We start from the raw sequence: 21,490 nt of genomic DNA on the forward strand, positions 1-21,490 counted from the left end.
GCAAAAAAAACCATAAAAAGTTTTAAAATTGCAGAAAAGATCCTGAAAAGTTCAAAATTATAAAACTCATCCAAATGTCTCAAAACTTAAAATAAAAACATGAAATTAAAAAATTAACATCAGTTTGCAAAGAATTTAAAATTTACAGTTAACACCTCAATGTCTCAAAAATTATAGAAACACCCTCAAAAGTTTAAATTACAGACAAGCACATTAAAATTCTAAAATTTTAAAACTTACAAACAACACAGATGAATTCAAGAGATTACCATGATACACCTAAAATTTTTGACATTTAAATTTAAATTTTTTAATTAACACCCTCAATATCTCAAAAATTATAGAAACACATTCAAAAGTTCAAATTATAAAAAGAGAGTCACTCTCCGTTCTTGAATTCAGGTGCCAGCGGTTCTGGTAAGATTTCTTGGGCAGATAAAGTAGAATTTGAATCTTCTTATCAGCAATCAGTCATGATTTTACCTAAAACTATTGATCCACAAAAAAGCCTTCAGAAAGAGAATTCTGTTCTTGATCAGGCTAAATCTAAGAATCTGATTTCACTCATTGAATCTGCTTCTTCGGAATCACATGATAAGAGTAAAATTGAAGTTAAAAATTTGGTTACTGAGGAATCAAATAAATCTGAACCTGTTCAAATCTCTGATAAGAAGAGCTGGTCAAGTCTATTTGTTGACAACAGAAAAACAGGCTGTGGATTGCCGTTGAAATTTTTACCTCCTGACACAAAAGATATTGTCTCTTTTAATGATGAGGAGTGGAATGAAGGAATTTCTATGTGGTAATTTTCTCTAGTTGGTCAGGTTCTTGGATTGAATGTCAGATTCAAGGCGATGGAGACTTATGTTAAGAAAGTTTGGGCTAATTCTGCCAATCCAGATGTTTTCCTTCTAAAACCTGGAATATTCTTATTCAAATTCAACAACAAAGATGAGATGAGTGATATATTAGAAAAAGGCCCTTGGTTTTTTGGATCTAGACCACTTTCTTTAAAGCCTTGGTCAATTGGTGAGGACTATGAAAAAATTAATAGCTGTTTATACCCTGTTTGGATTCAGCTGCCAGCTTTGAAGCTCAACTTGTGGAATGCACAAAGTATAAGCAAAATTGCAAGTGCTGTAGGTCGTCCAATCACCACAGATAAACTCACAGCTAATAAGCAAAGATTAGCTTATGCTAGAGTTCTTATTGAAGTGGATATGCCAGCTCCTCTTCCAGATTTTATCACACTGAAGGGTCCAGATGGTAAATCTTTTAATCAAAAGATATTATATGAGCTAAAGCCTAGATGGTGTAATCATTGCAAATTAGTGGGGCATGATACCTTGTTTTGCAAGATGAGCTAAAGCCTAGATGGTGTAATCATTGCAAATTAGTGGGGCATGATACCTTGTTTTGCAAGAGAAATACAGGAGTTCAGAGATGGGTTCCTAAAACTTCTACAGTCCAGAATACTCAGAAGACTTCTGTACAGGATCCTAGATTAAAGGAAAATATTCCAAATATTCAAACATCATCCTCCACTGCTCTTCCAAATAAATCAGTGCATATTCTTAATTCGGTATTACAAAGGCCAGATGGGAATGCTTCCACCATAGACCTGTCAGTGCAAAAAACTCAGGATACTAAAATGCAAGAAAGGTTTGAAAAGCAAATGACAGTGAAAGAATTGTCCCCTAAGAATTCTCTTCGTGATGAACAAGAAGTGCAAATAAGCAGAATTGAAAACATTCCTCAGTTCTCTGGTTTAAGAGGGGTGCACAGTCTGGTGCATGGTGCACATGCACAGCAGACAGTTTCTGAAGGTGCTTTTCATTCTCCCTATTCTAACAACTCTTGGACTTTAGTTCAAGGTAATAAACAGAGGAAAAAGTTTACTCCAGAGAATCAGTTCTCCCAACTTGAGCTTTTTGATTTGGACCCTTCTACAGTGGATAGAGGGGGTGCTTTCAACTGATGAACCTATCTTTCTGGAATGTGAGGGGGCTGAATAGACCCTCAAAGCAAAAAATTGTTAAGCACCACTTATGGCAATATCATATCTCTTTTATTGCTTTACTGGAAACAAAGATCAAAGATTCCCTATTATCAAAAACTATCAGGTTTATTGCTAAAGACTGGAGCTGGTTGTCAAATGTTAGAAGTCCTGGTAAAGCCAGAATTATTATCCTATGGAATCCAAATATGTTAAATATACAACTGTTCAGTTCTTCTGACCAATGTATCACATGCACAGTGAAATCTCTTGATGGTAAACTAGACTGTATAATCTCATCTATCTATGGCTTCAATCAAATTGAAAAAAGGAAAGAATTGTGGTCAGAATTAAAGTCTATCCATCAAACTGTTGGAAATACTCCTTGGCTCTTATTTGGGGATTTTAATGCTATTATTAGCAATGAAGAGAAAATTGGAGGTAGTGTTCTTCAAGATTCTGAAACTGAGGATTTCAGAAACTTCATTAATGATTGTCAGTTGGAACATTTGAAAAACATTGGATGTTTTTATACTTGGAACAACAAACAGGATCATGGATCAAGGATTTGGAGTAGATTGGATAGAGTTTTGACAAATGATAATTGGATTCATAATTACAATTCTAGCCAAGTGGAATTTTTATTACCAAAAATTTCAGATCATTCCCCTGGGATCATTACAGTCAGTGAAGACAGCTATCAGGGCAAGAGACCTTTCAAATTTTTTAAGATGTGGACTAAACATGCTTGTTTCCTCCCCACAGTAGCAAATATCTGGCAGCAAAGGGTCAAAGGATGTACCATGTTCTCAGTTTGCTCTAAATTGAAAACTTTGAACATTGCTCTGAAGGAAATAAATAAGAAATTCTTCTATAATATCAGTGAACAGGTTTATCATGCAAAGCAAGCTCTGGAGGATGTGCAAAAAAATTTACAATCTGACCCAATGTCTCCTGAGTTTATTAAACAGGAAAAGGTCTGTATATCTAAATACAACACCTTAATGGATTGTGAATTATCCTTCTACAAGCAAAAAGCAAGAACTGATTGGAGTATACAAGGTGACAGATGTACTGAACTGTTCCATTCAATGATAAAAGCTAATAGGCATCAAAACAGAGTTATGATTCTATACAATAACTTGGGACAAAGACTAACAGAAGGTGATGATATTGTTAACGAGTTTATATCTCATTTTAAAAACCTGATGGGGACTGCAGTGGATACTACTTCTCCAAATATCAATATTATTCACTCAGGGCCATGTCTGGATGATTCTCAGGCCAGTTCTCTGATTGCCTCAATCACTAATGATGAAATCAGAAATGCTATTTTTTCCATGCCAGATAATAAAGCTCCTGGACCAGATGGCTTCAGTGCTACATTTTTCAAATCTTCTTGGAGTATTGTTGGAGATGAAGTTACTCAAGCTATTGCGGATTTCTTCAGAACTGGCAAGTTGCTAGGTATGGTTAACTCAACTTCTATCTCACTTATCCCTAAAACCAAAAGTCCTACTTCTCCTTCAGATTTTAGACCCATCTCTTGTTGCAATGTTCTTTACAAAATCATATCTAAAATTCTAGCAAATAGGATTAGAACAGTTATGGGTTCTATTGTAAATGATGCTCAAAGTGCATTTGTTGAGGGTAGGCAAATCACCAACAACATTTTACTGGCTCATGAATTGATCAAGAATTATGGCAGAAAATCAGTTTCCCCAAGAGTTATGCTCAGCATAGATATCAAAAAAGCTTTTGATACTATCAGTTGGTCCTTTATAAAAGATATGTTACTGGGTCTGCAGTTTCCAAATAAAATGGTGGACTGGATAATGACCTGTATCACCTCTCCATCTTATTCTATCTCCCTTAATGGCTCCCTACATGGGTATTTTAAAGGGAAAAGAGGCCTTAGGCAGGGGGATCCCCTTTCTCCCTACCTATTTATCCTTGGTATGGAGTATCTCTCAAGGAGCTTGGACCTGTTGAAAAATGATAGGCAATTCAATTTTCATCCAATGTGCAGAAAGCTCAAGATTTCCCACCTGGTCTTCGCTGATGATTTGTTATTATTTAGCAAAGGTGATCTGAATTCAGTTCTTAAGCTCAATCAGTGCTTGAAAGATTTTAGCTCTGTTACTGGTCTGGAACCAAACTCAGATAAATGTCATATTTTCTTTGGTGGGGTAAATGAAGCTACTAAAATATCTATTAAAGAGTTATTGGGTATTGCTGAGGGTTCCTTGCCTATTAGATACTTGGGGATGCCTCTTGTTTGCAAAAGATTATCATACTCAGATTGCAACCCTCTTCTTAACAAAATCAGCAATCAAATTCAGTTATGGTCCAAATCTAAAAATCTGTCATATGCGGGGAAATTACAAGTTATCAAAAGTGTCATCTTGGGTGTTCAAATATACTGGACTTCCTGTTACATCCTGCCTGTTGGTGTGCTTCAAAAAATCGATGGCATTTGCAACAAATAAAAATCATTAATAGTTTTCATAAAAAATCAATTAACGATATAGTTCCAAATCCAATAATTAAAATGCACAATTAAAATAGAATTAGTTAATAAAACAAAATTAAAAAAAAAATTATAACCCACCGGACACGAAAAAAGACAGAGCAATTAATTGTGCATTGATGGAACTGAACAATTAATTACCCACAAAGACAGAGCAATTAATTACCCACAAAGAGAAGGGCAATTTAGTCCATTTACACTCCCAAAGTTACTATTTGGGAGTGTAAATAGTTGGACCCGGTTTTTAATCATTTTTAGAATGTGGGAAACAAGAAACGTGGCAGCAAGAAAAGTTGAGGAGGACCTAATCGCAGATCATCAGGCAAAGATGAACAGAGACGTAACTACATGATAATTGAAAAAAAAGGAAGAAAAATAAAAAGAAAAGAAAAGAAAAGGGCGATCATTGAACACATCGCTACAAATTGCTAGGTAAAATATCAATCATGAATTTACATGATAATTTTAAAAATATAACTATTGTTTGAGAGGTATATATATATCCATAGAAACCTCCTAAATGATATTAATTGGTTTCAAGTTATCTAAAAACTTTAATATGAAAAATAAGAGAAATAACTACATTCCTGTATGAAGCTTTATCCCCCACTGTTCCTCAAGTTCCATGGTTTAACACTGTATGGGAGAAAATGAACTACCCCAAGCACTCGTTTATCTGCTGGCTTGCTGTTCAGAATAGGCTATTGACTCAAGACAGATTATTGATGATGGGAATTATTCAATCGAATAGTTGCTGTTTATGTCAAGGAGCAGGACCTGAGAATCGCGATCACCTATTTTTTGACTGTGAGTATTCACAGAATGTCTGGTGCAGGATTATGTGTTGGCTCAAGTTTAAATGGAGATCTTGTAGTTGGAGCCATCTAATGGATTGGTTTAACAATTGTTTAAGGGGTAGAGGATTCAAGAAGGGTATCAAGAGGATGGCTTTTTCGGTTACTCTTTACAAAATATGGTGTGAGAGAAATGCCAGGATTTTCTCCCAGACTTCAAAAGGGATCGAACAGCTGGTAAATGATATTAAGATGGACATATTAATCCCAGTCCTTAATAGTCCTATTCAATCAGAAAACAGGGATTGGGTTATTTCTTTGTAGATATTGATTTGTTCTGTGGAGTTTCCCTAGGCTGTAAGTGATTTCATTTGTTTTTAGATTTCTCAAATATGAGAACTTGATGTACATAACTCTCATTTTGGTTTGAATGAAAAATAATTCTCATTGACCAAAAAAGAAGGATTGATCTTAACTCAATAAAAAATAAAATAGAAAAAATAAAAACAATATTTTATGAATATTTTATAGAATAGTTTAATTATTTTGAGTGAAATTAGGAATCTTTAGAAGGGAGTTTCATGAAATTTTTTTCAGTACTTTTATATTTTTATGTGGATGTTTTTATCATATAAAAGTATACTAGAGTTAGCATTAATCTTTAATTTATATTTTTTTATGAAGTCTATCAATGATTAGGAATAAACTTCATATTCTCTTTTGTATCGTTTTAACATACTTTAAATCAATCATTTTGCCATATTGGTTTTAAATATTCACCTTCCTTGTATAACACTATTTTAATATTTTTCACTTTGCAATGCTATACTTTCTCAAATAAAGCTTAGTTTCATATCGGTCAAAAATAATATGAAAATTAAAATTATTTTTAAATTATATTTGTTTTTTGTCAATTCAAATATCAACATGAAAATTTAAATTGGGTGTATCCTATTTTAACAAACATAAAAAAATAATCGGGATGTAAGAGTTTAAAGAAAAAAATGAACACAAACTGCCAAAAATACTTAATCATGGTATTAAATCACGCGCATTGCACGTGTGTAAAAACTAGTAATTTCTAAACGTGTGTGTACATACACACATACTGATTAAGGTTTTTTACATGTCCTTTCATTTTCTCTAAGGGGCTGTTTGGTTCGCTATTATAAGGGGTGGAAAACTCAGAAAACCTCTCCACGTCAGATTTTTAGTCCTTCACGTCAGCTTTTTTGTTTCCGTCCATTTCTTTGTGCCGCTTTGGTTCGCTCGAATGGAAGAGGCACGTCAGCTTTTTTGTTTCCGTCCATTTCTTTGTGCCGCTTTGGTTCGCTCGAATGGAAGAGGGAAAAGTCTGCTGAAATCGCCGCCAACTAAGATTTTTTTCCCTCTCCGATTTCCTTCCCCAACCAAGTGAAATTGATGAAAACTCTGCCACGTCAGATTTTTTTCCTTCTCTGCTTTGTTTACAAAAGTTTTCTTTTTTTTTCTATGCGAACCAAACACAAGAAAAATAAATACATTGGTTTCCCACCATTTTTTATGTGCGAACCAAAGCAAAACAATCTATTTCTTGAAAAAGTTTGGAAAACTCAAAACTTGTATTTCTTTATATGGAATTGCATTTCTCTATATCAAGGAAACGAACCAAACAGCCCCTAAATTCAAATCCCTGTTATGATAATTTCACCCAAAAAAATAGCGTAGAAAATCCTGAGGTGATATATTGTCATTTCTGAAAATAGAAAGTACAACAAATACATTACAACCTAGAAAAATGTTTTTTAGTTTATTTCCATTTATTTAAGCTTTGCTAGCCGGCCTATCTTGTGATAGTTATATATCTATAAATAGAAGAAAAATCTCTATAAACATTGGATTCAAAATTAACTACGATCTCAGGTGAAATTGAAGATAGAGAGAGAGATGGCTACTGCTCTAAAATTCTTCTCAATTTTCCTAGTTCTTTGTTGTCTTAATGCTTATTAATATAGATGTTAAATATTGTTATGCTGGCATTCAAGTAGCTTAGTTGTTATCATTTTCGTAGGTTTATGATTAGTTGACTAGAGATATGATCCATTTCATTTTGATAATTGAACAAACGATTGAACCTTTTTCTCTTGTACTATATTTACCTTTATATATACATGCATGCGAGCTAAAGCATGGAAAATTCAAGACAACAAGCTTTTACCCCCAAAAAGAAGTTATAGTTCGCTAGCTATACGACTTCCCCCAAAAAAGGTTTTAATTGTAAAAGAACTCCAATAGCGTCATAGTTTTGACTTGTTATGCTTCTAGCTATACTTCTACATATAGGCCCTCTGAGTGAAAGTTTCGATTCTTTCACCCTTAGGGGGGTCTATTCATCAAAAAATAATTTTTCTTTTTCTTTTTCTTTCCTGAGAGGAAAAGAGTCAAAGTTCACGCGGGGCTAGCTCCTTCTAAACAATAAAAATAGAGACGTAGTAAGTTCAAAACCATGACACTACAGGCTACGTATAGATGTTACTATATCAATTTTTTTCGTTGCAACAGATTTCGCTCTTCTTGTTTATCGAAATTGATTACAACAAATGTTAAATATAGTAAATATCTTGTAAAGGCAATGTATATTGTCAACCGTATAATTAGCCTCCTATTCTATAGCCTAAAATCATGTAAATCATTAGTTTCCTGATATGGAGCCTAAGACTATGCTACAATCTTGTGTATATATTCTGACGATTGATAATGAGAAAGGACACCAAGAAAACAATCTTTCATGGTATCAGAGCTGTAGGGTTTTCTTCTTCTAGATCTCTTTCCCCTGCGCTACTCTGATCTTTCCGCCCTTATTCTTCTTCTATTTTCTTCCCTGTCGTTTGTCTTTCTCCGGCAACGATGTCTCAATCTAAAAATTTTCACCCAGCTCTTGCTGTCTCCAACATTAGGAATCATGTTCCTATTATTCTCGAGATGGAAAACGTGCAATACTCAACATGGGCGGAGTTGTTCAAGGTTCATGCACGTTCGAACAAGGTTCTCCATCACATCATACCTCCTCCGGAAGACAAAGCGAAGGCCACGGTCGAGGAGGAGGATGCCGACATGTGGGCTACTCTTGATGCCACGGTCTTGTCGTGGATTTACGCCACGATATCTAATGACCTTCTACAAACCATACTTGAACCTGATGCTACGGCAATGGAGGCTTGGAACCGTCTGCGTGACATTTTCCAAGACAATAAGCATTCCCGTGCGGTCACTCTTGAGCAACATTTTTCAACCACCAAGATGGAAAATTACCCCAATGTCTCGGCATACTGTCAACGGCTAAAGTCCTTGGCCGATCAATTGAAGAACGTCGGGGCTCCGGTGTCTGAGAGTCGTTTGGTGCTTCAACTTGTCTCTGGTCTCACTACTCCGTACCGTGGTGTGGGTACAATGATCCGACAAAGTGATCCCCTCCCTCCTTTTTATCAAGCCAGGTCCATGCTTACTCTTGAGGAATCAGGCTTAGCTAAGGAGGCGGCAATGGCGTCCGATTCTGCTATGGTCGTTGCTCCGAATGAGGACGATGGCTCCCCCTTTGTTCCCTCTCATTCGGGACAGGGGAGGGTTCAACAACATTCTGGCCGAAAACAGCAACAGAATGGCCGAAAAAATTCAGGCGGCCGCGGCAATGGCAAGCAGAACAGGGGCGGCAATGGTGGTCGTTCCGGCAAGGCTGGCCCGCAAGGACGGCCACAGCAACAGAGTCCATTCTGGGGGTGGGGTCCGTTTCCTAACTGGGGGTGGTCTCCGTGGGCTACTCCCCCCTGCCCTATGCCTACCCAAGGATGGGCTCGCCCACCTACTGCCACCGTTGGGCCTGGGGTGTTGGGTCCACGACCCCCGCAACAAGCATATCAGGCTTTCACTGCTCCTGTGGCTCCTTCTGTCAATGGTCAGACTGGTTCATATGTGCCTACAGACATTGCATCGGCTATGCACACCATGACTCTAAATCCACCCGATCCTACTTGGTATATGGACACCGGCGCTACATCACATATGACCTCGTCAAATGGTAATCTCTCGTCTTATTTTAATTTGAGCAATCATAATTCTGGTATTATAGTCGGAAATGGTCATTCGATTCCGGTTAGTGGCTATGGTCATACATGTTTGCCCTCTCCTAATCCTCCCTTGTCATTAAAAAATGTTCTTCATGCTCCCAAAATAATCAAAAATCTAATTTCTGTTAGAAAATTCACGACTGATAATTCTGTTTCGGTTGAATTTGATCCGTTCGGTTTTTCTGTGAAGGACTTTCAGACGGGGATGCCTCTACTGAGGTGTGATAGTCAGGGTGACCTATATCCACTCAAATCTATCCACAATCAAACTACTCCATCACCCTTTGCAGCCATCTCTTCCTCACTTTGGCATGATCGACTGGGCCATCCGGGTGCTCCTGTGTTAGATGCTCTTCGGGTCAATAAAATCATTGATTGTAATCGAAACACTAATTCTAGTCTTTGTCGTTCTTGTGTGTTCGGCAAACATATTAAGTTGCCTTTTCCTTCTTCTTCGTCGAGTACTTCTTTACCGTTTGATATTATTCATAGTGATATTTGGACTTCACCTATTCTGAGTTCTGCAGGGCATAGATATTACGTGTTATTTTTGGATGATTTTTCTAATTTTTTGTGGACATTTCCTTTGGGTCACAAATCAGAGGTTTATGAGAAGTTTATGATTTTTCGGGCTCATATTGTTACCCAATTTGAACGTAATATCAAAACTATGCAATGTGATAATGGGAGGGAATTTGACAATGGACTTTTTTGGGATTTCTGTAAGGAAAATGGTATGTATTTCCGTCTTTCTTGTCCTCACACCTCTCCTCAAAATGGGAAGGCCGAACGGAAAATTCGGTCAATCAATAATATCACTCGTACTCTTCTCTCTCATGCATCCATTCCCCCTTCCTTTTGGCATCATGCATTACAAATGGCTACATATCTTCTTAATATTCTTCCGAGCAAACTTTTGGGAAATAAGTCTCCTCTTCAAATTTTATATCAAAGGGTTCCCTCATATTCTCATCTTCGGGTTTTTGGGTGTCTATGTTATCCTCTTATTCCTTCCACTAAAATCCATAAATTGCAGCCTCGATCCACTCCTTGTGTCTTCTTGGGTTTTCCACCTAATCATCGTGGTTATAAATGCTATGATTTGTCATCCCGCCAAATTATCATAAGTCGCCATGTCATTTTTGATGAGAATGTCTTTCCCTTTGCATCACTGCATTCCCCTCCGTCACGTACATATGATTTTTTGGATAGTGGTCTCTCTTCTTATGTATTAGATCACCTTCAACAATCTGCTGCTCCTCTTCCCACATCGCCAGCCCAGGCCCACACTACTCCCCAACCGGATCCACATCCGGTATCCCCCTCCTCAACCACTCCTCCTTCTGCATCTTCCATCTCTCCTACTACAATTCCTACTCCCCTTTATGCCTCACGCACGGCTCAACCTTCACCAGGCCCTGTCATCGCTCCTCCTTCCAATACTCCTCTTCCTAAGCCCACTATGGTCACTAGAAGTCAGCATGGTATTTCCAAACCCAACCCAAAATACCAAGCATTACACACCACAGTTTCGAAGTCCCCTTTGCCTCGAAACCCAATCGCTGCACTTCGTGACCCAAATTGGAAAATGGCCATGGATGATGAATATCATGCTCTTATGAAAAATAAGACGTGGGATTTGGTGCCCCGACCTCCTGGTGTTAATGTTATTCGGTCTATGTGGATTTGTACTCATAAATTTAAATCTAACGGTGATTTTGAGAGGCATAAAGCTCGTCTTGTAGGTGATGGGAAAACTCAACAAGTTGGCATTGATTGTGGGGAAACTTTTAGTCCGGTTGTCAAACCGGCAACTATTCGCACTGTTCTCAGTCTTTCTCTTTCGAAGGCATGGCCAATTCATCAATTAGATGTCAAGAATGCCTTCCTTCATGGTGAGCTTCAAGAAACAGTATACATGCATCAACCAGTGGGGTATAGGGATCGTACCCATCCAAATTATGTTTGCCTCTTGCGTAAGTCTTTGTATGGGCTTAAGCAAGCTCCCAGAGCTTGGTATAAGCGCTTTGCTGATTATGTTACGTCTATCGGCTTCACTAATAGTCGGTGTGACAACTCACTGTTCATTTACAGCAAGGGGTCAGAAATGGCTTATATTTTATTATATGTTGATGACATTATTCTTACTGCTTCGTCTCATGCTCTCCGGTGCTCTATTATGGATCTTCTCAGTTCCGAATTTGCTATGAAGGATCTTGGTCCATTGAATTATTTTTTGGGCATTGCGGTGACTCGACATAAGGGTGGTATGTTCCTTTCTCAACGCAAATATGCCGAAGAAATAATTGAACGTGCCGGAATGACCTCTTGTAAATCATCGGCTACTCCGGTTGACACCAAATCCAAGATTAGTGCTACATCTAGTGCTCCCTTTGATGATCCTACTCTGTATCGGAGTCTAGCAGGGGCTCTACAATACCTCACCTTCACGAGGCCGGATATCTCGTATGCCGTCCAACAGATTTGTCTCCATATGCATGATCCACGGATGGACCATATGTCTGCTCTCAAACGGATTATTCGATATGTTCAGGGTACTTTAGATCATGGCCTACATTTGTATCCATCGTCTTTTTCCTGTCTGGTATCTTACACTGATGCCGATTGGGGTGGGTGCCCTGACACGAGGAGATCTACATCTGGTTATTGTGTATTTTTGGGGGACAACTTGGTCTCTTGGTCGTCTAAGCGTCAACCCACATTATCTCGTTCTAGTGCCGAGGCTGAGTATCGTGGGGTGGCGAATGTGGTTTCTGAGTCGTGTTGGCTTCGAAACCTTCTCTTAGAGTTGCATTGTCCGATTAAGACAGCTACTTTGGTGTATTGTGACAATGTCAGTGCTATTTATTTGTCGGGTAATCCAGTTCAACATCAACGTACAAAGCATATAGAATTGGATATCCATTTTGTCCGAGAGAAGGTTGCACGAGGACATGTCCGCGTTCTCCATGTCCCCTCCCGTTATCAAATAGCCGATATTTTCACTAAGGGTTTGCCACAGGTGTTATTTGAAGATTTTCGGGACAGTCTCAGCGTTCGTAAACCTCCCGTTTCAACTGCGGGGGAGTGTTAAATATAGTAAATATCTTGTAAAGGCAATGTATATTGTCAACCGTATAATTAGCCTCCTATTCTATAGCCTAAAATCATGTAAATCATTAGTTTCCTGATATGGAGCCTAAGACTATGCTACAATCTTGTGTATATATTCTGACGATTGATAATGAGAAAGGACACCAAGAAAACAATCAACAAATACTAATTTCCTACAAGTTACTTAGCTTTTGCGGCGTGCAACACATCGAACATCACCGTCAGTCAAATCACCACCGGGTTCATAATCCACGGCAAGCCAGTGTATTTGGTGACCGTGAGCAACGACTGCAGTTGCTCTCAATCATCGATCATGGTTTCATGCCAAGGATTTCAGTCTACTCTTGTGATTGATTCTCTGGTGTTCAGCCCTCAGGGTGATGGCTATTGTAGTGTCAACAGTGGTGAACCAATTTTCCAAGGACTTCCTCTACAGTTTATTATGCGTGGGACTTCATGTTCCATTTGGTGCCTACTACTTCTCTAATCAGTTGCTAGCTCTGGTGAGTTTTGATTTAGATCTGTGTTTGCGTGGAGAATAAAAGTTTGGATTGTTGTATTTGTTTTTATAATTTTATTTTATTTTATGTTGGTGTTAGTTTAGGGATTTCAGATGTTCTCTATCTAGTGGCAAGATTTGTATTCTTGTTGTCGTAATTGAAGGAAAATAAGTTCCAAACTGTATTTTGTTTGTTTACAAATGTTCTCTATCTAGTGGCAAGATTTTAACTTTTATTTAGGGGTCGCTTGTGTTTGCTGCAAAACTAAATCATAAGACCATTTGTTATAGGAAATCAATTTCAGCTTATATTTTTTTGGATGCCTAGAATTTTATTGTAAAACATAAATTTCCAATGGAAAGTCAGTGTCTTGTTGAAAATTTATTTGCGCAAAAATTGCACTTTATATAACAGATAACTATCTCCATATTGTTGAATTAGAAAAGTGTTTAAATGAGGTGACATTTACTTTTTTACTTTTCAATTTTCTGTTTGGGATAATTAATCCAAGTTATGTTCCCACCAAAATGTGAAGATGCGGAATTTAGAATCACCTATATTATCCAATTACAAAGTGAGCAGATTTAATTAGAAGTCTTCTTGTTGATCAACTTTATAACCTAAAAAGTTTAACATTGATTTTATCAGAAGAGCGAGATAACTCAAACTCTTCGTCAAAAATTAAATTAAATTCTATATGACATTTGTGTTTCGATCCCTACAGTAAAAATTACAAGAACCAAGTCGCCGCCACTTTTTCTTTGCTCACTGACTTTCCAAGCCAAGTCTACATTAGATAGAGAGATGGAAAGTAAGAAGTCTTGAAAACGAACCAATTCTAGAGAGATGGAAAGTAAGAAGTCTTGAAAAAGAACCAATTCTTTTTTTGTATTTTTTTGATTTTTTTGTATATATATATATATATATATATATAAATGCTAGGTGTATTGTGTGTATATATATATTTATGTGTATATATATATATATATATATATATATATATATATATATATATATATATATATATATATGATATATATATTATATATATATATTACACACACACACACATATATATATGTATATTACATATACACAACACACATATATGTATATATATATATATATTTATGTATATATATATATATATATATATATATATATATATATATATATATATATATATATATATATATATATATATATATGAGAAATATGGAGAAAACCTTGGCTACCAAGTTGCTTAAAGCAACTTGGTAGTGAATATATATTATATATATATGAGAAATATGGAAGAACCTTGTACCAAGTTGCTTAAAGCAACTTGGTTAGTGATGTGGCCTAATCTTGCCCCTACATCACACCTCGAAGATTAGAGCCTCAACACCCTTCACCAAACTCCAATATAGCATGTATGGACAAGATTAGGCCACATCACTACCAAGTTGTTTGGAAGCAACTTGGTACCAAGTTTCTCCATTTTTCTCTCTCTCTCTCTCTCTATATATATATATATATTATATTATATATATATATGAGGAAACGGGAGATGTGCTGCATCGTAGGAAATTTCCGACGCTGGCGCCATGTGTCAGTACCTTATTCCTTGGATATTCATTTATAGAAATAACAGATTTCCGAGTGGTTAAATTTATAAAAGTTAAAGGACCTAGACGTAAAAAACACAAATCACTCCTCATTAGTATCTTCCTTTCCTAATTATGCAACAAAACCTGCTGTCCTCCTTCCCCAAACGAATTCTCCCTCCTTCCCCAAGCGCCGGCGAAATCCCTCTGCCCTCCTTCCCCAAGCGTCGGCGGCCCTCCTTCACCTTCGTATCCCAAAAGCGTCGCTGATCTCCGCCAATCTCTTCGCCGTCCACGACCTCGACGCTGGCACCCTCAGGTACTTTCTTAATCTTTTAAAGGTGGTTTTCGTGAAAAACCCCTAAAATTGACATAGCAAGAACTGTTTGCATTCAGTATGATGTCTAGCATGATTCAACTTCACATAAGGTTGTCTGTACATCCTTGGTGATGGACTGATCCTTGACAATAGAGCTACTGCAACAAACAAATAACTCAGTCTAAACTTGTCTTTGTTTTCTGTTTGGGGACTCCTTGCAATTGATGAATAGACAGCATAACCCCTTCGATACTGCTTACCCTATGAAAACTAGCAAAGATGCTTTAGTCTCCATCATCAAATTAAAGAATTGGAGACATCACTACCACATAATTGATCTATTGCAGCGGTTAAGGCGCAACGGTTCTAACTGTTGCGTTAGATATCCAGCGGTTAAGGCGCAACGGTTCTAACTGTTGCGTTAGATATCTATCGTAACGGTTTACAGTAACTAATACAACATTTAATGAAAAAGGTTGCCATAGGCTAAATAATTGTTCATGGGCTTAATATTTGTTAGTTGGTTTAGGAGTTGAGTTTGTAAAGCCCGGTCTGACGTTAACCAAATATCTCTCTCTCTCTAATGAAATCCCTAAAATCCCTAAAATCCGACCGCCCCCGCACCTCCTCCCCCAAAAATTCCCTCCCCTCGAGATTCCTCTCCCGCCCGCTCGAAATTTTTCGCGCAGATCTCGACCCCGATCCATCGCCATGTCTCAGGTTCTACAAACTCCCCTCGATTTCTCAGTCTTGTTCTTAGAGATCTCACCGCCCTTGATCTATGGTTGATTTTCCTGTTGTTTTTACTAGAAACCCTAGCGTTGCTTGGCTTAGGGTTAGGGTTAGGGTTAGAGTGTGGATATAGATTCACTACCCTGATTCTTTTTTACGGTTAGGATCACGACTCGGGTTAGTTTTAACGACTGAAGTTTAAAGGGTACTTAAAATCGGTAATTTTAGAGCATATGGCCTTAATTTGATATGTTTTGGTGTTTTTTACGAGACCTAATTAGCCGCTAGTGTTTTACAATTATCTGGTCGTTTCCCGGAAAATGAATTTCTGCGGGTAACTTTTGTTTTGTGGGATTTTTCTTGTAGGTAAACAACCGCAATGCTTCCGCTGGAAAGCGAGCTCGAACTGATGGTAGGGCGTTGAATTTTGCTTGTTGGGACGTTGAGGCTTGTGATGAAGAATGTGTTTTGTTTTCTAGGCTTATTTTTGGAAAAGGAGAGGTATTTGTTCTTTTCCCCCTATTTTCTTTGTGTTCAATTGCGCATTGCCATCATTCAGTTTTAGAATAGGAAAATGTTATCTGGACTTCTAGGCTTAATGAAACCCTTGTCAATTGATGGCTAGTACTCTCCTATTTTTTTTACTGCATCTCATGGTTTTTTTAGTTCAATTGATGGCTAGTACTCTCCTATTTTTTTTACTGCATCTCATGGTTTTTTTAGTTAAAACTATAAAACTGTCTGTTATATCCTCCTCAGAATCCTAAAACAGCCATGGATGAATCATGTTGGGAAGTTAGTGGACGTTCTCGTTCCAAAGGCAAAAATATGCAATCAGGTTTTTGTTTCACTGGTATAGTATTGATTGATTGATTGATTAAGCTGAAGCGTGAAATTTTTATCTTTTTAAAAACATGACTCTCAATATTGATTCTTGAGAATGTTGCATAATTGACGAGGCAAGCATTTGCCATGATGTTCATGTACTAATAGAGCTGAACATTCATGATTCTGTAAGCTGTAAATTTAGCGACAAAAAGCCAATTTGGTTTTTTTTGGCCCCTCACACTAGTTCATGTTACTAGTTGAATAAAATTCTGGCATGCAAGATTATAAATCACATATTCATTCTTCCCCGAGTAACTCTCCAAGGCCTTGTCCGATTATTATTTTTAAATAACGAATTCAATATGCATTATCTCAAAATCTGAATCGAAGTGCAAAACTGAAAGGTGCTTGAGAGTGGGAGTATCTTGTGCTCTTTCAGTTGATCTCGTGACCAAAGAGAGAATCCTTATTATTTCATTTCGAAACAAATAGCCCATTTCATTTACTCAAGCTTTAGTCACGGTCAAGTCAGAATGATCGGGGCTCTTTAAGTACCCTCAAGCTAGTTCTCTGCTTATTGACTATCAACTGAATTATTAGCTCCTCCCTCAGCTGGTTAATTTCCTTCGCAGGAGGAACATGGAGGAAGACACTACAAGGAACTTGTGTCATACATTCAGTAACGCGAGCAAATTTCCAAACATTGATCACGATCCATTGTTCTAGGTCGATCCCTGAGGTAATATTGTTTGGGTTTTCTAAAAAAATGGATTTATTTGTTTTCTAAAAAAATTGGATTTATGTCAATTCAGTTATCTTTCGTGTTGTTTTGATTTACGATCCTAACATGAAACAATATACAAAGTTCTTACTGAATATGCTATTGTTTGGTTGTATGATTTTCCTGGGGAAATGTGGAAGGAAAAGAGGCAGCTGTGATGGTAGCGGTTGTTCTCTAGATGTGCAGAGTTGATTAGATAATCTAATAGATACTTCTGTTATCAGGAACTTTTTGGGCTATTGCATGGACTATACATTCTTAATTGGTTCCTGATTTAATAGTCTGGAGAAAATACATTGCAGTACTTTTTAATCTGCTAATATTATCCCACTCAGGAAAAATGGTGAAATCCATCTGCACAATAATAAATGTGCTTCTGAATATGAATTCATTTATAAAGTCGCTTCCAAACAAAATACCTAATTTGTAATAATGTTTTGTGATGCTGCTTTAAAGTAAACATTTTCCATTGCATTGAAAAGAAAGATGAGAAATGTCGTCGCATTACACATCTAGAATTGAAAAAAAAATAAGTGTCACTATGTTTTCTTTTAATGTTTCTATTATTCTATTCTGTTTTTCTAATACTGCAGACAGATTCTAAAATTTTTAAGGTTATAATTGTTTATCTTTCTCCAACATTTGTTTTTCTAATACTGCAGACAGATTCTAAAATTTTTAAGGTTATAATTGTTTATCTTTCTCCAACATTGGTGAATTTTATTATTGAGACATGCTTGGACATAACAATGGGATCATTTATGCAGGGAGAAATTCGTTGAACTTTGTGATAGTTTCCAGAATGATATTGGGAAAGGGAATAATGATGAGGTAACTATAATATTGTCAGAGAAAAAGGCACTTGAGTCTGAAAAGCATGATCTGAATATGAAAATCCATGCCCTACAATCTTCAACAAGAGAATTCCTTGAGGAGATTCTTGAAGAAATTCAAAATTGTAGGCAATAGATCATCACATGGACTCAATGTCAATAAAGCTTCTTGACATCAAGAATTGTAGCCTAATGAAAGTTCCTGATGTCAAGAAAGCTTGTCCTTTCCAACATTAGCTTGTGACTCAAAACGTTAATTCCTTTGGATTTTTCTTACCTGTTTCTTTGTTTGGGTTTTGATATGTTCCCATATTATTGTAGGTTTGTGTTTTAATGTTTCTGGTGATCCTTATTATTATATTTGAGAAGGATCTGCCGTAAAGTGATAATGATTCTCTCCTTTCTCGGTGAATGGCTCATAACCATACTTGATTGGGATTGAATCACATTATTGTATACGAGAGAATTTCCTGATATAGCGTGTGATACTCATTAACATCTTGATAAAATTAGTACTCATGGAAACTGTGTAATCCCAGCGTGCATTAGAGGTTATGAAGACATATGACCTGTTATTCAATCTGTCCATCTTCAGCTTTTCGAGCAGAATTTTGTGAAGACCATAGATAGCTAATCTTTAGATACGTGGTCAAAATTATGTGTGATTCAGTATTTAGGTTAGTAACTTATCCGAGATCCTGGGATGTGACACTGTATGAGATTGAGTTCAATTCCAGAAAATTTCCTATCTTACAATTTCCTTATTCAAGATCAAGAACTTAACCACTTGTCTAGAAAAAGTAACTCAGTTTGCAGAGTTCGTTCGAGTTGGAGTGCTATAATCATGTTTATGTTATTTCATTTCTAATGTTTATGTTATGTAATTATATTACTCTGATATAGTTTCTCTTGTTGCAATTTACTTAGAAAATAAAAGTTGACAATTTCCAAGTATGGAGGTTGGAGCTTCCTTGATTCTTTAGTGAACTGCAGTGAACTTCAAGCACTGAGTTTGGACTACAATGGTCCAAAGGGACTCGGAGGAGTTATGCCCAAATCTGTAGCTAATCTCTCTACAAATCTACAATGGTTGGCGTTGGGGGTAACACGATTTCTGGAAGAATACCTGAAGAAATTGGGAATCTTGCAAGCTTAACTATTTTTGGTATGGAAGAATTTTTTTTAAGAGGTACTATTCCTACAAGTATTGGCCAAATTCAGAGTCTACAAGAAGTGTATTTATCTGGAAACAAGTTGTCAGGTACTATTCCATCATCTCTTGGTAACTTGACTCAACTGAATAAACTTCTTATAGGAGAGAATGCCTTGGAAGGAAGTATTCCTCCCATACTTGGAAATTGTCAGGCTCTGCGACTGCTTAACCTTTCATACAATCGGATTACAGGTACCATTCCTAAAGAAATCATTAGCATTTCGTTGCTCACTGAATTTGTCGACTCGACTCACAATCAGATTACTGGATGTTAGGAAGGTTTGTGCTCTTCTGCGCCTGATGTGGTTTCATGCTCATCCTGCCACAGTAATAATATATCAGTGATTCCTGCATAATATACTGCAGCGCATAAATATATTGCAGTGTGCAGTGCATAATATATCAGTGCATAAACTTGTCGGATACCCCCTTGCGTAGATGCATACATTTATTTGGGCATGTATTTAATTATACAATACACTTCACATACAATGTACGTCTGAAGATCAAAGTTGGAATAAACAATGTACGTCTGAACCTCAGGACCATTCACATCAATGAGGCACTTCAGATGCAAATTGAAGTGCAAAGAAGGCTTCACGAACAGCTTGAGGTAAGCCATTGAAGTCACCTTTTCAGGTTAACAAAACGGGAGTAAAACAATTTCAAAAGAATTGGGACACCAGAATGCTTTCTTTTAGTCATGAACCAAAGCTATGTTTTCATGTTTGGCTGTTTCCATTAGAAACCCATATTGGATTTAGTGAGGAACTGAATAATCCCAATTCATCTGAATTGACATCTAAATACATATAGGAATATCCCATTTAGCTCTTCGGTTTAGATAGCCAAACTTTTGTTCGGTAGATTATTTGACAAGATTTTCAATAAATTTAATGTAATTATGTTTCCAGAGACTCACAATAAGTGTTGCAGAATTTCTAACATTTAGTTCGTTCAATTCTATGGACAAAAAAACTCACAGTTCCCTAACTGAAAAATAAAACATTTTTGATATTGACAGGTGCAAAGACACTTGCAGCTGAGAATAGAGGCACAGGGAAAATATTTACAATCAGTGCTGGAGAAAGCCCAAGAGACTTTGGGGAAGCAAAACTTGGGTTCTGCAGGACTCGAGGCTGCCAAAGTGCAACTGTCGGAACTCGTCTCCAAAGTTTCAAATGAATGTTTTAGCAGTGCGTTTCCTGGTGTGGAGGAAATTTCAAGTTTACACACGCTGCAACCACACCAAGCTCAACTTGCAGATTTATGTCAATTGTCTTCTTGCGGTTAGGGTAAAGTTTATTATCATCATTGCAAAAATTATGCTGATTCATGGAAATTTACACATGTACAGAAATGACGAAAACCAAGATTGAGATTGATACTGACAGGTTCCTAGTGAGTATTTGACATTGAGGCACAAGTTTTTGGAAACAAATAGAGAATATAAAGTCTTTGACCGAGAAGTTTCATGTTTTGTAATCAAATGTTGATGTACATTGTTTGAATGTTAGTTCGGTACGATATTTTTTGAGTTGAAATGTTGGTATTGTGGATTTAATACTTTGTAGTTTTTATACTATACTGATGTATGTTGTTACTTATCATTATGGTTGATTATGCTCAACATTTTCACTTTTATATTGTGCATTAAAATTTGACTTGGCCATGTTCTTAAAAAGATTGTCCAGGTAATTGAATACTATATGATTTTGACGTAGGGGACCAAGAACAACTCAATCGGAGCCGTTGCAATAGCTCAATCAAAAACGCTGCAATAGCTCGATCAAAACTGTTGCGATAGGTCAATCCAAACCGTTGCGTTAGGTCTTTTAAAACTATTGTAATAGCTAAGAAAACCGCTGCAGTAGCTTGAACACCGTCGCAATAGCTCAATCAAAACCGCTGCAATAGCTAAAAAACCGTCGCAATAGCTCAATCAAAACCGTTGCAATGGCTTTAAAATCGCTTGCCTTTTAAAACCGTTGCGTTAGATGCGGGGGCAACGGTTCAAAAAACCGTCGCAATAGAGTTCAAAACCGTTACGGTAGAGGTAGGGCAACGGCAGCATATGAGGCGGTTTGAGAACCGTCGCACTTGCTCAAGGGCGACGGTTCCATGGCTAGCGCAACGGTTTTGAACCGTTACGTTAGAGCAA

General features: G+C 37.0%; 3 protein-coding genes across 4 annotated transcripts; all 3 read left to right on the plus strand.

Annotated features, from left to right (window-relative positions):
• LOC109823497 lies at window positions 855-1,978 on the plus strand. Its single transcript, XM_020389775.1, has 2 exons — window positions 855-1,266; window positions 1,359-1,978. The coding sequence occupies exons 1-2, from the start codon at window positions 855-857 to the stop codon at window positions 1,976-1,978; spliced, it is 1,032 nt and encodes a 343-aa protein (XP_020245364.1).
• LOC109823499 lies at window positions 8,207-9,093 on the plus strand. The gene is made up of 2 exons (XM_020389776.1): window positions 8,207-8,990; window positions 9,032-9,093. The coding sequence occupies exons 1-2, from the start codon at window positions 8,207-8,209 to the stop codon at window positions 9,091-9,093; spliced, it is 846 nt and encodes a 281-aa protein (XP_020245365.1).
• LOC109824260 (myb-related protein 2-like) lies at window positions 17,179-20,880 on the plus strand. Of its 2 annotated transcripts, XR_002242584.1 has the most exons (4): window positions 17,179-17,897; window positions 17,967-19,377; window positions 19,432-19,942; window positions 20,354-20,880. XR_002242584.1 is itself a non-coding variant. In XM_020390821.1 (2 exons), exons 1-2 carry the CDS (start codon window positions 19,901-19,903, stop codon window positions 20,621-20,623), a joined length of 312 nt encoding a protein of 103 aa, XP_020246410.1. In that variant the 5' UTR covers window positions 19,384-19,900; the 3' UTR covers window positions 20,624-20,880. The 2 variants fall into 2 exon arrangements, 1 of the variants encoding a protein (XP_020246410.1); XM_020390821.1 differs by lacking the exons at window positions 17,179-17,897; window positions 17,967-19,377 and having other exon boundaries at window positions 19,384-19,942.

The sequence above is a fragment of the Asparagus officinalis genome, chromosome 9 (assembly GCF_001876935.1).
Source record: "Asparagus officinalis chromosome 9, Aspof.V1, whole genome shotgun sequence".
NCBI lineage: Eukaryota > Viridiplantae > Streptophyta > Magnoliopsida > Asparagales > Asparagaceae > Asparagus > Asparagus officinalis.

Coding starts and splice junctions, on each gene's coding strand:
- LOC109823497 (XM_020389775.1), top strand. CDS start 855: ATGGAGACTTATGTTAAGAAAGTTTGGGCTAATTCTGCCAATCCAGAT. Junction 1,267..1,358: donor CACACTGAAGGGTCCAGATG/GTAAATCTTTTA, acceptor TTGTTTTGCAAG/ATGAGCTAAAGCCTAGATGG.
- LOC109823499 (XM_020389776.1), top strand. CDS start 8,207: ATGTCTCAATCTAAAAATTTTCACCCAGCTCTTGCTGTCTCCAACATT. Junction 8,991..9,031: donor TTCAGGCGGCCGCGGCAATG/GCAAGCAGAACA, acceptor CGTTCCGGCAAG/GCTGGCCCGCAAGGACGGCC.
- LOC109824260 (XM_020390821.1), top strand. CDS start 19,901: ATGCAAATTGAAGTGCAAAGAAGGCTTCACGAACAGCTTGAG. Junction 19,943..20,353: donor GGCTTCACGAACAGCTTGAG/GTAAGCCATTGA, acceptor TGATATTGACAG/GTGCAAAGACACTTGCAGCT.